Here is a 15,567-nt window from a genome sequence, read left to right on the forward strand (position 1 = left end):
CCAGAACATACAAACTTGACAGCATGATTAAGCCTACAAAGAAAATGTACCCTATTGTTTTTGGGATCAGTAAGTCATAGGTCATGGTCTCAGAAGTCTGAACTTTCAAAATAGTTTCCGCTCAGTAACTTTAGAACCACTTGATCCAGTACCTTCGAACGTGAAAGCATGACTGGGCGTATTTAGTAGATGAACCCCATTGTTTTAGGGGTCAATAGGTCAAGGTCACAGGAACCTGAACATTGAAAATGGTTTACCCTCGATAACTTGAGAACCAGTTGGCCAGGACCTTCAAACTTGATAGTATGATTGGGCTTATGAAGTAAATAACCCCATTAGAAAGTCAAAGGTCAAGGTCGCAAGTGCATGAACCTTGAAAATAGTTCCATTTAATAACTTGAGAATGACTTGACTCAGTAACTACAAACTTGATAGCATGATTGGGCTTATGAAAGTGATAACCCCTATTGTTTTTGGGGTTAGTAGGTAAAAGGTCAAGGTCATACTAGTAGTGATCATGGGACTGAAAGTGGAACAAGTCATCAATGGGACATGCGTGTTTTACAAACAGCTCTTGTATTGATAGTAACAGGAGCTTAGGTTTATTTGGTTAAGGTTTAAAGATTAGGAAAATAATGAATGAAAAACATTGACTTCACAGACACTAACAGTCGACTTAAAGGTGGGGAATCAAATTATATGACATTTTTCATTTTAAGTATATTCTGTTAGAGATTAAACTATCAAAAAATACCTCCAGTACAAATTTAACATATATCAAGCATTTGAAGAACACAAAAATATGTATAAATGATCAAAATCAGATTAACCACCATTAATAAGCAAAATAGTTTTTCTTAAATGTGAAAATGACTTTTGCTGGAATTTGATGCCAGTGTGTTTCTTGACTATAGATATTTATCAGGATGCAAGACATTTTTCTGTTTAGGAAATTTATTTCAAATAAAGTGCTGGGCCAGTCTCAGTTTCAACAGTGAACTTCCTTCTCTTCAGCTTTTTTTTACATATCAATAGAAAAATTGTGAATACAAAATTGAGCCTCACCGTGAGAAAACCAACATTGTGCATTTGCGTCCAGCATGGATCCAGACCAGCCTGCGCATCCGTGCAGTCTGATCAGGATCCATGCTGTTTGCTAATGGTTTCTGTAACTGCAATAGGCTTTGAAAGCTAAAAACAGCATGGATCCTGATCAGACTGTGTGGATGTGCAGGCTGATCTGGATCCATGCTGGTCGCAAATGCACTATGTTGATTTTCTCATGGTGCGGCTCAAATTCTGAATTTTAAGTCATGATAATGGCACCAACTGTCATATAATAACAAACTGCAGCTATAAATAAATCTGTTCAATGAACAAAATATCTTTTTGAACATCAATGTTTGTTCTATCTGGCATTAAAAAAACAGTACAAACAACAACATATATCACAAGACACTGAAACTTATAAAATCAGTTTAAAGAACTGTAAAAGTAAAATATTCGCAACAACGTATGTTAAAATGTTATGGTAATGATAAATCTATTACTAACACAGTATGTTTATTATACTGACATTGAAAAGGTAAAGGTGAAGATCAAGACAGTGAATGACCTACGGATAAAGTATAGATCACTAATAAGACAATAATACAATAATAATAGCATCAAAAATAAGAAGGTGAAAACATAACTGTGTATTCTTTAACATTACAAAAGGGAAAGGTTAAAATACAGACACTACATTTAACATGACCTTGAAACGAGAGGGTCAACATGGCCCTAAATCACTCACCTGAGTTTCAAAACTAGATTGACCAAATTGGTAGAAGGTTACCTAAAGAATATTGCTGTGAAACTATTTTGAATTCAGGCCAGCATTTTCTGAGAATTTCAAAGATTAGGCAATAGCAATTAATATTAAAACAAATGACCCAGTTTACAAAAAATTTCCTATATTTTAAACAGACAAATTTTCTGACCAAGTTTAATGAAGATAAGGCAGGGAATGTGGCCTCTAGAGTATTAACAGGGTTTTTCTACGATTTAACCCTGTGACCTAGTTTTTGATCTCAGGTACCCCACCTTTAAAGCTGACCCAGATTTCACAGGCAAACAGTCATGTGACTCAGATTAATTACAATCAAACACAGAAATGTCACCTCTGGAGGTTTTGACCCAAGATGACCCAGTCACAATTTTATTTGACATTTTATTGAATGTGACATTCTGAAAAATTTTGACCTTGAGACGTTAACAATCAAACTGTTGATGATGGAAACAATGGACACAGGGTTATCACAACTCGCCTTGAGGTAAAAAGTAAAGGTCAACAACAAGTCTGCATTCATTATCACGATCTTGAAATTGTGTTAAGATCAAGAACAAGCCACTAAAGTCATTAGAATGAACTGGATTGCTAAACAATAATCTATTATACTGTTTGCTGAAAGGGCAGAACGATGGAACAGTCTGAAACCCTGCAGATATACATGCTGTAACAGACTGCAAATAGTTACGCCCTGACTGGGACTCAAACCCAATACTTCTCACGCATAAGGCAGACACTCTACCACAGCAGTATAACAGCAGTATAACAGCAAGACAGTGCCAGTGCAACCTTATTTTAAACCCGACTATTATTATATGTGAACTGGAACCATTTTGTGGCAAGGAAATGTTCACAACACTCCAGATCATTGATGAGTGCACTTATTTATGCTTTTGGCAGTTTTCCTATAAAACAAAAGTTATAATCTAGTTTTTCAAGCATTTTTATTTGGTGAAAACTGCCCACCCAAATTTTTCTCATTTGTTTTGTAGACTATGAACTTTCTAACTGGCAGTACTGGTGAAATATAACACACCCTAACCTTTTATATTTTCCCCTTTAGCAGCAGGCAAATGGTGAAGACAGTGAGCTTTGTCCAATTTTCAACATTTTTGATAGGATTCCAATTGTTAGGAAATTACAGTTACAAACAAAATACCTCCCTGCATCACATAAAGGCATCAGCACTCACTGTCAAACAGCTTCAGGACTAACATTGACTGTCACTCATTCATTCCTAGATATAAAGTCCATTGTAATGACGACTATTTACATTTACGCAGCTGGTGCACATACAAATTACTGTCTATTACAAAAATCAAAGTATGTGAAGAACTCTTCGTACTCTCTCCATATATCATATTAAAACATTCTATACAATCAATTAATCAACAGACAGGTATTACATTCTTAAACATTTTTTAAGCAAAACAGTACAACCAGCATACAGTAAAGCAGCATGTGTATACATATATTTAGCTCTGTGATGCATTATGTCTAAAGTGAGCAACTCAAAACTTTGCAAACTGCATATTCAAAACAATATTGTGAACTGTACACTTCAGGTAAAAGGGTTTCCTGTAAAACTTTGTAACATATACCTGTGATAAATAAAAGATTCACACACAATTTTGAAATGTATACCTTGGGTGAAAGTTTCTTATAAATTGTGAAATGTTTGCTTTGGGTAAAGAGTTTCCCATAAAATTGCGAAATGTATACTTAAGGTTAAAGAATTTCCTGCATTATTTTGAAAAGAAAACTTTAGGTAAAAGAGTTTCCCTAAGATTATGAAATGTATAATTAAGGTAAACTTGAGAAAAAAAGCAAGTTTCCCTTAAAGTTTTTCCTTTGAAGTTTTGAAATGAAAATTTAAAGTAAAAAGGTTATCCTTGAGGTTCTGAAATGCATACTTTAGGTAAAACATTTCTCTTGAGGTTCTGAAATGCATCCTTTTGGTAAAACATTTCTCTTGAGATTTTAAAATGTATACTTCAGGTAAAAAATTTCCCTTGAGGTTCTAAAATGCATCCTTTAAGTAAAAAAATTCTCTTGAGGTTTTGAAATGCATCCTTTAGGTAAAGAATTTCCCTCGAGGTTTTGAAATGTATACTTCAAGGGCGTAGGAGCTTGGGCGGCAGGGGCAGTGCCCGCCGCCCCAATATTTCGAGGAGCGGCGAAATGCCGAACTTGTAAATTTTTGAAAAGGCTAGAAAATATAATTGAAAATAAATACAGTGGTCTTAGATTTATCATGTAGGGCATCGGCGACTGATATGTACACAGAATCTTGTCATATCGATTGCTAGATCACCTTGGTGACAGGGTATTGTACATCCGCAACAACCTAGGTCGCTGTAGTTTCACGCCCCGCAGATTCGGATTATAGGCAATACATTAATTTAATTGATGAAAAGTAATCATATTTAATTGCTTACTGCCAAAATTGCAATTAATGTTGTGTCTCAAATTCTGCCGACAAAGGAAAGTATCTTGAGTAAAACACTAACGCAAATCGGGACCTTTAGATGTCTTTACATAAAATATATTAAATTAGATATTTTTGACACTTAAACATATTGTTTGAAAATCAAAAGCACCAATCATAATGATTAAATTCAACGCATAAAATGTAGACAAATCCTCATAGATTTTACAGATCTAGTTAAATTAACAAGTATTACAGCTTCTACATAAAAGTATAAAAAGGCCAATCAACCTCGCAATTTTGCATTTCCAAATCGATCATTTGGAAAAAAGAAACCTGAACTCCGTTCATTCAACCCTCAATGGTTCAAAGAAAACAATGAACTACGTTTTACCTTTATAATGCCATTTAATGACTAAAATGCCATAAGGATTGGATTACCCCTTTAAGACAGGTTCTTGTGCTCGATCCCCTACTCAGGACATTACTGGTTTTACCCTGGCAAGACATTGTCCTATCTAACATCGTACCGCCATTACAGTGTATAAACATAGTAAACTGTAAATAGGGATGAAAACTCGAAAAAAAAACCCCCGAGTATGTTCAACAGATACTGAGCAGTCCAAGAAGTCACCACAATTCACCACTCACTCTAGCTATATGCAAAATTTTCCCGTTCATAGGAGGGGAACCCCCTCCCCCCTCCTAAACACACACCCTCCGCCGCCCCAATGCCCAAATCATCCCTACGCCCCTGTACTTTAGGTAAAGAATTTCCCTTGAGGGTTTGAAATGTATCATTTAGGTAAAGAATTTCTCTTGCGGTTTTGAAACGCATCCTTTAGGTAAAGAATTTCTCTTGATGTTTTGAAATGCATCCTTTAAGTAAAGAATTTATCTTGAGGTTTGCATCCTTTGGATAAAGAATTTCTATTGAGGTTTTGAAATGCATCCTTTAGGTAAAGGATTTCTCTTGAGGTTTTGAAATGCATCCTTTAGGTAAAGATTTCTCTTGAGGTTTTGAAATGCATCCTTTAAATAAAGAATTTATCTTGAGGTTTGCATCCTTTAGGTAAAGAATTTCTATTGAGGTTTTGAAATGCATCCTTTAGGTAAAGAATTTCTCTTGAGGTTTTGAAATGTATCCTTCAGGTAAAGAATTTCTCTTGAGGTTTTGAAATGTATCCTTTAGGTAAAAAAATTCTCTTGAGGGTTTGAAATGTATCCTTTAGGTAAAGGATTTCCCTCGAGGTTTTGAAATGTATATTTTAGATAAAAAATTTCCCTTGAGGGTTTGAAATGTATCCTTTAGGTAAAGAATTTCTCTTGAGGTTTTGAAATGCATCCTTTAGGCAAAGAATTTCTCTTGAGGTTTTGAAATGCATCCTTTAGGTAAAGAATTTCCCTTGAGGTTTTGAAATGTATACTTTAGATAAAGAATTTCCTTTGAGGGTTTGAAATGTATCCTTTAGGTAAAGAATTTCTCTTGAGGTTTTGAAATGCATCCTTTAGGTAAAGAATTTCTCTTGAGGTTTTGAAATGCATCCTTTAAGTAAACAATTTCTCTTGAGGTTTGCATCCTTTAGGTAAAGGATTTCTATTGAGGTTTTGAAATGCATCCTTTAGGTAAAGAATTTCTCTTGAGGTTTTGAAATGTATCCTTTAGGTAAAGAATTTCCCTTGAGGGTTTGAAATGTATCCTTTAGCTAAAGAATTTCTCTTGAGGTTTTGAAATGTATCCTTTAGGTAAAGAATTTCCCTTGAGGGTTTGAAATGTATCCTTTCGGTAAAGAATTTCCCTTGAGGGTTTGAAATGTATCCTTTAGGTAAATAATTTCCCTTGAGGGTTTGAAACGATCATTTAGGTAAAGAATTTCTCTTGAGGTTTTGAAACGCATCCTTTAGGTAAAGAATTTCCCTTGATGTTTTGAAATGCATCCTTTAAGTAAAGAATTTATCTTGAGGTTTGCATCCTTTGGATAAAGAATTTCTATTGAGGTTTTGAAATGCATCCTTTAGGTAAAGGATTTCTCTTGAGGTTTTGAAATGCATCCTTTAGGTAAAGGCTTTCTCTTGAGGTTTTGAAATGCATCCTTTAGGTATAGATTTCTCTTGAGGTTTTGAAATGCATCCTTTAGGTAAAGATTTCTCTTGAGGTTTTGAAATGCATCCTTTAAATAAAGAATTTATCTTGAGGGTTTGAAATGTATCCTTTAGGTAAAGAATTTCTATTGAGGTTTTGAAATGCATCCTTTAGGTAAAGAATATCCCTTGAGGTTTTGAAATGTAGACTTTAGGTAAAGTTTTGAAATGTATACATGAGATAAGGATTTTTTAGAAAATATTAAGGGTCAGGGCAGTATGATAATTGAGCAATTTATTCATTATGGCCTTAAGATTTTTCTAAAGAATTTCTCTAGAGGTTTTGAAATGTATCTGTAAGGTAAAGAATTTCCCTTGAGGTTTTGAAAAGTATGCTTTAGATAAAAAGACTTCTCTTTGTAGTTTTAAAATGTATACATTATGTAAAGAGCCCCATTGAGGTTTTCAAACATATACATATGAAATGTATATTTTAAATGAAGCGTCAAAATGGTCTAAAATGACTTAACCTGAAACTGCTGAAAATATTGTAAGTTGGCCAAAAAAATACACAAAGTCATGTACTAGTACACTTTTGACATAGTTATGTACAGGAAGCCTAAGTTGCATTAAAAGTGACACATTTAAAAATAATGAAATAATAACATTTAATTTAATATTTTCATCTGGAAAGCATACCAATTCAAACTATGATATTTCTTCCACTGACTCAGTTATAGCTTTAATAGGGAACTTTCCTTGCACTGTTTTGGTGCCTACAGTGTTACATGTTCAAAACCCTAACCTTGGTTGATCTGTAAATCCTGGTAAAAAGAGCACACTCCCACACATATGCATCTATTTTCATGTATATTGAGTTACACAAGCACTGACTGACTAAAGTTCAAGTTCAAGGTAAGATATCCTATCTGAGATAAATCAATAACATAACAATAATACAAGGTCACTTTCAATTGTCTTACAACAGCAAAGATTATACCATTAAAATAAAGGGTAATACATATGAAACCAGTTCTGTCATCATGGTCAAGGCAAAAACATGCATAAAGTTCAGGAAGATATCATTTGTGTTTCATTCAAAAGGTGACACATTTGGACAAGAGATTACTTAGGTCAATAACTTTCTATCACTGTCTGCTTTGTCATAATATGTCTTTCAGCTGAAATGGTCCCAATATTTGACCTTCTTATTTCATTTGAAAAATACCCATGTAAACCATAACTTCTCTTTTACAGAAACAGAACAATTTTTCCAGATTGAACCTCTATTTGTAAACATAAAATTATCCCTGAAAACTGAACAATTTTAAAGGTAATCAGAAGTTCGGGACTTCACTTTTTAATTTATGATTACCTGGATTTACTCTATACGTTAGAAAATATCCATAAAAAATTGAATGGTTTGTCTCATACAGTAACTAAATGTGATCAGGATTTAAAATTAATCAGATTGCAAGCTAATTCTATAACTATTTATGTGATGTAGCACACATTCTACCAACGTTACCCCGCTAAACCTAAAAAACCCTGTCTAAACTGAACAATCTCCGGACTAGAGTAAACGTTAGGTTTAGAGGGTTTTTCGGTTCCGCTGTATTCTCATTCTTCAGCCATCAGTATGTGCAAAATATTTCATTATCTTTGTTGTTGCAAGACAAATGAAAGTGATACTGCACTGACTTCACCCTTATCATGCTTGACATGAATGAATCTACCTTTGTAACCTGAGTGTTGATCATGATCAGCCGTAACATCCGTGCAGTCTGATCACGATCTGCACTGTTTGTCATTTAGTCAGTATCTTTATGGTAAGCACCCCTTTTAACTGTCCAAACAGAAATGGACAAGTTCATTACAGAAATTAATAGCAGGGTAAGGTTTAACTCTGACAGCATAACTTACCTTGAACTTTAATCAATGACTGTGAATATACATGAGCCATGCCATGAGAAAATCAACATAGTGGGTTTGCGACCAGCATGGATCCAGACCAGCCTGCGCATCCGCGCAGTCTGGTCAGGCTCCATGCTGTTCGCTTTTAAAGCCTATTGGAATTGGAGAAACTGTTAGTGAACAGCATGGAGCCTGACCAGACTGCGCGGATGCGCAGGCTGGTCTGGATCCATGCTGGTCGCAAAGCCACTATGTTGGTTTTCTCATGGCACGGCTCACATAGAAACTGATACATAATTTTTATGTATGAGAGTGTACCGATTCAGAACATTTCAATGTTTTGTTAAAGAGTTTTTGACAAGATGGTATTTACATAAAATTTTACAACAATATCTCACAAGTGTTCATAAAACAAGTATAGGTGATGCACAACACTATTTTACCTTAACTGGGGAAGAAATGATTAAACTGTTTATTCCATTCATTTCAATGCAGATGACATAAATTCCCTTAATATCTATCAATACAGGGCAGTGGAAATATATTGAGCTCTCTTCGAATCAGGTTATGTTAAATTTATGTATCGTTGGAAAGTTTAAAAGCCAATGAGTCATAAGAATACTTTGATTACCAGTTTTTATCTGATAATCACAGCCTGCCATTCTCAGAATAGTTGGTGGACACAGGTGCACCACAGGTAAAAACATAAATTCTTATGACCCCTTTTGAAACCCATGGAAACACACGATTTATGCCACTATTTTATTAGTTTTCCAGATGCTGTAGGAACTGAAGGATATTTGACAGAAACCATTACAAAGATATGTCTTCAAAAAGATGGACAGACAGATGCATGGGCAATGTCAAAACTATTTGTCTCAATATGGTAAAAAATAGCCTGAAGACTGGAGGTATTCAATATAAAGGTCAGTATAAGAGCAACTTCATCTAGGACACATTTGGCTCTTATGGATTCAGCAAGGCAGGATCAAAGTCACCATTTGCGAGACTTATGGTCCATGCCTAGCAAAATCAACTCTAACTGAATATAACATACCTGATCTTGCTACCAATTTACAACCATTTCATTGTCTACAAAAAAAGGTTCATATTAACATCCTGTCAAATACTAGAGCTTTCACTGAAAGTGTTATACATGTATATCCCAAATTTTTACTTGATTCAGGGTAAGGATTTAGGGTATGTGCTGTGTGGCACCTTGTCTCAAGGAGGTTAACAATTAAAGCTTTTTTGTGAAAAGCCCTTCCAGCTGTTTAGACAATATGAAGCATATTCAAGGAGTATTTGACCTTTGACCTCAAAGTGTGACCTTGATATAAACAATACTGGCTTGTGTCATGTGTGTATCTTGTCATAAAACATTTCTATGCAGTTATTTGAAAATTCATATAACAGTCTCGGAGATATATACTTCTGGAATAGAATTACAGACGGACAGTCAAACCAATGCACTGGAGCACATGCCTCCAATGTTTTATTTGGTAGTATAATAAATATGTGTATTAAATGTCTTAAATAAATCTAATGATAAAAATATAAAAATTTAATGTTGGTATGATTCTCTTGGCTTAGATAAATAGAACAATGAACCTGATTAAAACTAATTGATAGTAAAAGATAAAAATCTTGAACCATACATTGTTTTAAATCTGTAATAAGGTGAACAAACTCAACAACAAACTTGATAACAAATGCAAGGTTAAGATAAAAAGTGATGCAATGGAATTCATTGACCATTTACTTATCAATCTGACCACTTTATGAACTATCACAACCTAAAAACAAAATGTAAACAATAACAAATAAATATCTAAGTCAAATGTATGCAATACTATTTCAACTTGTGCGCAAATCCACAACATAATTTACAAAAGCATCTAACACAGGCATGGGACAAAATTGTGGTGTATATAAAAGCTGTTTAATCTTTCTATTAAGTATAAAAACAAGTGCAAATCTACAACATCATAAATGAACCTCTGCTGCAGCCTTGGTATAAAATTGGCTGCATACAACTGTTGAATAATCTCTGACTGTAGCATAATGGACTATGAAACCAAAAGTTTTGTCTTTGATATCCTTCTCTTCTATCTTAAAATGCTCTTCTATCCAAAATTACTAACACTATTTCAGATAAGAGTTGAGTACTGTAATATGGGTGCTTTACACCAAGGAAGCTTCAGAAATTGCAGCATTTTCTATTTATTGCACTATCCTCAAACTAAAACTAGAGCTGCTTTTGAGAAAAGCGCATGTCTCCCACAACTGCCTAATCATCTGAATAGTAGTATATGAGTCAACCGTGCACCAAGACCTCAACTACCTTATCAGACTTCCAGTGCTTTGATTATCAAAAAACAAGTTTCAAGGGCCATAATTCCGAAGTGCCTGGGTGTCGAACTTGGCCGAGGACTTATTGGCAAACACATTTTTGTTCAAGTTTGGTGAAGATTGGATGAGAAATGTTCGACTTAGAGAGCGGACAAGATTTGTGACAGACAGACACACACAGAGACAGGAGTAAATCAGTATGTCTCCCACACCACTGTGTGGTGGGAGACATAATTACTAGCATTCATCTGCAGAAGTCTGCAATATTATTATCTGGTAGGAACCATAAATAAACCTAGGTGTACACTGTGCAGCATAAATCACATATCCTCAGTATGCTGAGGTATAATCAAACTTCTTTTCCATGTTACGTAGAATTTAAACTCAACCAGTCAAATTTGAACACATGGCAGCTCATACACACATGAAATTCATCGTCGCACCATGTAACAGTTCGTATCTTATGATCAACATAAGAACCTTCTGATTTCTGGGTACACTTGTACCCAATATGTGTCAAATCATGATGCAAACATGCTGCAACATTATTCATCACTTCATCAGGATGTCCGACAACATCCTCCGCTGGTATATGTACGTAATATTGTCCATAACACTTTTCAAATGACTCATATGTTTTAAATTTTCGATAATATTGTTTATATGCTTGCTTTGAAAATTGCAAATCTCTAGGTATCGGTTGATTTTTAGTAGTTACGAGTCTAACATTTGAAATAAGAACTTCGTCCTCCTCGGCTTCAAGTCTTGCCAAACGTACAAGCTCATCTCGAACGTAATTATAACAAACAAGTCTTTTTCGAATATTTTCACGCACAGTATATTCTGCAAAAAGACACGGAGAAGATTTTAAGATGTCAATCAAATCATCAATTCCGTAATACAGTGCCTCCTTGAGTACCTCCTCAGCACAGTGGACTGGTGGCAGAATGTCATCACGAAGGTAGTTCAGAACGTGATGAAAGTATGTACCATCTCTAGAATACAGACAAAGAAACTGACATCATCAATGCTTGTTCTTCTTCAATGATATACCAAAAGTAAACGGAAATTTAAGTTAAGCAACAAATAATAAGAAAACTTCAAAAAGGGAATCAGTCGAACATTCTATTTTCGGATAACATACCTGAATTTTCCCCCATCTTCAATGCTACTGCTTATCTTACAGTGTACGTGAAATAAATATATTGAATAAGAGATTTCATTTAACACCCAGTCATGTTAAATAGAACATGAAATCCAGCACTGGCATTTTAATTTCAATAAGACTCCCAAGACGTTCGTACATTACACTGATTTATGCATTTTCTTCTATAGGACTAATTTCTGATTTTTTTCTGGCTTTTATGCCTGTTTAATATTTGCACAATCACATACAAAATGTATTAAGACTTAATCTTTAAGTGCAGGGCAAAACCCATTATTATTTTTCATGTTATTTTGCAAATGTAATATCATGCATAAAATCCAGAAAATACAGCAGTTAATCCTTATAATTCCAACAAAAACTTCGAAAAACAACCTTTTTTTCCTTATTCCAAGTCACAACCATGAATGATCTAACCAGGAAATTGAGTGGTCATATACATATGTTTTGTGCAGAAACAAGGAAGTTATTGTCCATATAAATTTTGTTTTATTTCTATAACAAATATGATGTCAAATTTTGTTTTCAACATTGTTCTTACTTACCATTTATCTTTATTCCTTATAACACATCTCACAGTAAGATAAGAAACTTAAGTAACATTTCGCTTTTTAAATGAGCCGCACCATGCGAAAAACCAACATAGTGGGTTTGCGACCAGCATGGATCCAGACCAGCCTGCGCATCCGCGCAGTCTGGTCAGGACCCATGCTGTTCGCTTTCGAAGCCTATTAGAATTAGAGAAACTGTTAGCGAACAGCATGGATCCTGACCAGACTGCGCAGATGCGCAGGCTGGTCTGGATCCATGCTGGTCGCAAACCCACTATGTTGGTTTTCTCTTGGCGTGGCTCAAATGTCTTTTATTTTAGTGGCATCAGCTGTAAAAATCAAAGCCTATTAGAATTAGAGAAACTGTTAGCGAACAGCATGGATCCTGATCAGACGGCGAAGATGCGCAGGCTGGTCTGGATCCATGCTGGTCGCAAACCCACTATGTTGGTTTTCTCATGGCGTGCTTCAAATGTCTTTTAATTTAGTGGCATCAGCTGTAAAAATCATAGCATTCACATGACCTCCTTGCTCCAATCAAACATTGTTTGACAAAGAATGTTGGAATTATTCAATTACTTGAGATTACCGGAGAAATCTAAAATATACCTATCAATGAAGAAGTTGTTATCGCTATCCCTGTCTACATCATGGCGTCCACTAAACATCACAGCCAACATAGAATCTGGGAATCTTTGTAAGGTAGTCAATCTTGTTGCAAATAATTTACCTCCTACATTTAAGTTTATAATGTTTGGAAACTGAAAAATACATAATTTGCACTTCAGTCAAAGATATATGAAGGTAACAGATAGCTGTTAGGACACATTTATAATGTAAAAAATTCTATTCATAGTCTTCTATGCATACATTGCACATGCGCATCTTGACAGTTTAAACAAGTGTCAATACTGGTAGATGAACTCATAATTTTACCTTTTGTTCACTTCTAGAAAAGGCCTATTTTTTTGTGTTCACTTCAAAGTTCAGATGCATAGCTAGCTTGGATTTTTACTGTCTGCCTTATGAAGCTAGTAGGGTATAGGGATATGTCCCACTGAGCTTATTTTTTGCATGTTTTGGAGACATTTATTTAAGAAGTTGTAACTTTATGATAACAACTTCATGTTGATGCCCAGGCTTCAATTCTTCCAGCTTGCTACATGCCATATCCTTGCTTACAGTCTTGCTGCAGCTCTTAATTACAATCTAGTATTGTATCAGCACATTCTTTAAACTAATGCATGTATTTATCAGTTCTGGCAAATCATGCTGTTACTCTATAAAAATATTTTTATCAGGCCAGAGAACCATGCAGTCTTTTTAAGCCATGTTAAGTTTCTTCTGTTCACCACCATGTTAACAAAATCAGTAATGCTGAAGTCTGTTGAACCTAGCAGGTGTCTGGGATACCATAAGCATACACTCATACACCTTTCTGGCCAAAGGGTTGTGGTACAATCGTAGAATGTTATAAATAAAATGAGTTTGTGCTTCAATGTCTGTACATCAAGTACTATTGCTTTTTTTCTGTAACATTGTTTAAATGGTGTCAGAACTGTTCAATGGCCTCTTGATATTTTCCTATTTATACCACAATGTAGTGCTCACTGAAAAATGCTGATATTGACAATATAAGACATGGTTTTTCTTTCAAAGATTGCTTTAACCGTAAGGATATACCAATGATAAAGCATCAACTTATCAGTATCAGCATGTTTCAGTACGGTTCTCAATTTCATAATATATATAAATACATTTTCACTTTTAAGGTAATTCTGCATGTCTAATTAACTGGAAATAATGGCATAGTGTCATTTTAAAATTTTATCCGATTAACTTAGTGATAAGCCTAGACTAAGCATATGAAAATGAAAATAATTTTATGAATAAACCGCACCCTATGTGTACAATTATAAAAACAGTTTTGTTACTACCTTTCTTGAGATAAAATATGTTATTAAAATGTTTGATTCAAATATAATGTCTCAAATTCAGCTTGAAATGTGCACATCTCTTCAAATCATGCTCAGATGTCTTAAAAACCTATACATTTTATTTCAACAAATTATAACCTGCATAATGTCAGTTTTTAATTATGAGAAGTTTCATTAAAATCTACACTGTAGAAAAAAAATATATTTGTTAAAATGTCATCAAAATTGTGATTTTCCCATACACTCCCATGATGAAAAGTTTTGCAAAATCATGGTTTAATTAAATTCTACATTGTAGAAATTGTTTTAATCCAGAACTGCTTTAATAAACATGTCACAGGTTGAGATAATGTGCATTCAGACTGGAACTGGGACTCTGGACCTAATCATGGATTGGAGCTAGTCAAAATAATTCGACGTTCAGATTGTTTTATATTTGTGAAGGGGCAATCTAAACGTCAAAACTTTGTAGGACCAAAATAATGGAAGATAATTACAGTACACGGTCATGTAAACTTACTGGTTTTACATGAAAGTTTTATTTGAATTTATGGCCAATTCGTGAAATAATCGGCATTTAAACCTATATCCTGTAAAGCATCGGCAGTGATGAAAATTTCATCGGAAGTTGCTTCAACTATTTTAGTCTTTTGAGTGTTTGACGTGAGTGGGGATATTGCCCATATGAAAAAATTATCTCAATATTTCCTAGGATAAATTTGCATCAAATTAGTTGGACTAGGATTGGAGGTAACATCTGATGACCTAATGAATGAGCTACCTGTCTTCCTATTTATCTTCTTCCTTTTGTTTAGCAATATTTTATAAAGCCTTTTACCCTGGCATACTGTTCACATGACTTGCGCCTCTGCAATAACATGTATTGATTGTGCAGAATACCCTGTTACGAAGATGTAGCTGTCCCCCCGGGCAGCTATATTGAAATTCATCTATTGACAACTACACAAGTATGATAGACTTTACAAATTATTCCACAGCAAATAAGATTACCAGATAATAAATGCAGACTTTCGTGTATCAGTTAAAATAAACAACCTCGTCCAGAGTTTAGATAACATTAGCAGCTATCCGAATACTATACCACTCACCAAATTTACATTTTTTACACCTTTCGGCGAGTCTATCATTGAGCTTATGAAATAGAAACTAAGGTTACCGAATTTATATGCTCTGTATGCCTTTCCCAGTCTTCATCGTCTTGAGACATTATTGCAATTTTGTTTTGTTTTGGTTTAGACAACATTAAATTAAAGAGCTTCTAAGGGAGGTAATTAAAGGGCATAGAC

The 15,567-nt window shown here is 34.6% G+C and overlaps 1 protein-coding gene across 1 annotated transcript; it reads right to left on the reverse strand.

The window, feature by feature from the left end:
- Positions 1-603: 603 nt before the first annotated feature.
- Positions 604-15,538, reverse strand: LOC123534407 (BTB/POZ domain-containing protein KCTD7-like). Its single transcript, XM_045316642.2, has 3 exons — positions 15,438-15,538; positions 12,933-13,084; positions 604-11,602 (listed from the first exon to the last, which is right to left on the reverse strand). Exons 1-3 carry the CDS (start codon positions 15,522-15,524, stop codon positions 10,975-10,977), a joined length of 867 nt encoding a protein of 288 aa, XP_045172577.2. The 5' UTR covers positions 15,525-15,538; the 3' UTR covers positions 604-10,974.
- Positions 15,539-15,567: the final 29 nt, after the last annotated feature.

The sequence above is a fragment of the Mercenaria mercenaria genome, chromosome 12 (assembly GCF_021730395.1).
Source record: "Mercenaria mercenaria strain notata chromosome 12, MADL_Memer_1, whole genome shotgun sequence".
Classification (NCBI taxonomy): domain Eukaryota; kingdom Metazoa; phylum Mollusca; class Bivalvia; order Venerida; family Veneridae; genus Mercenaria; species Mercenaria mercenaria.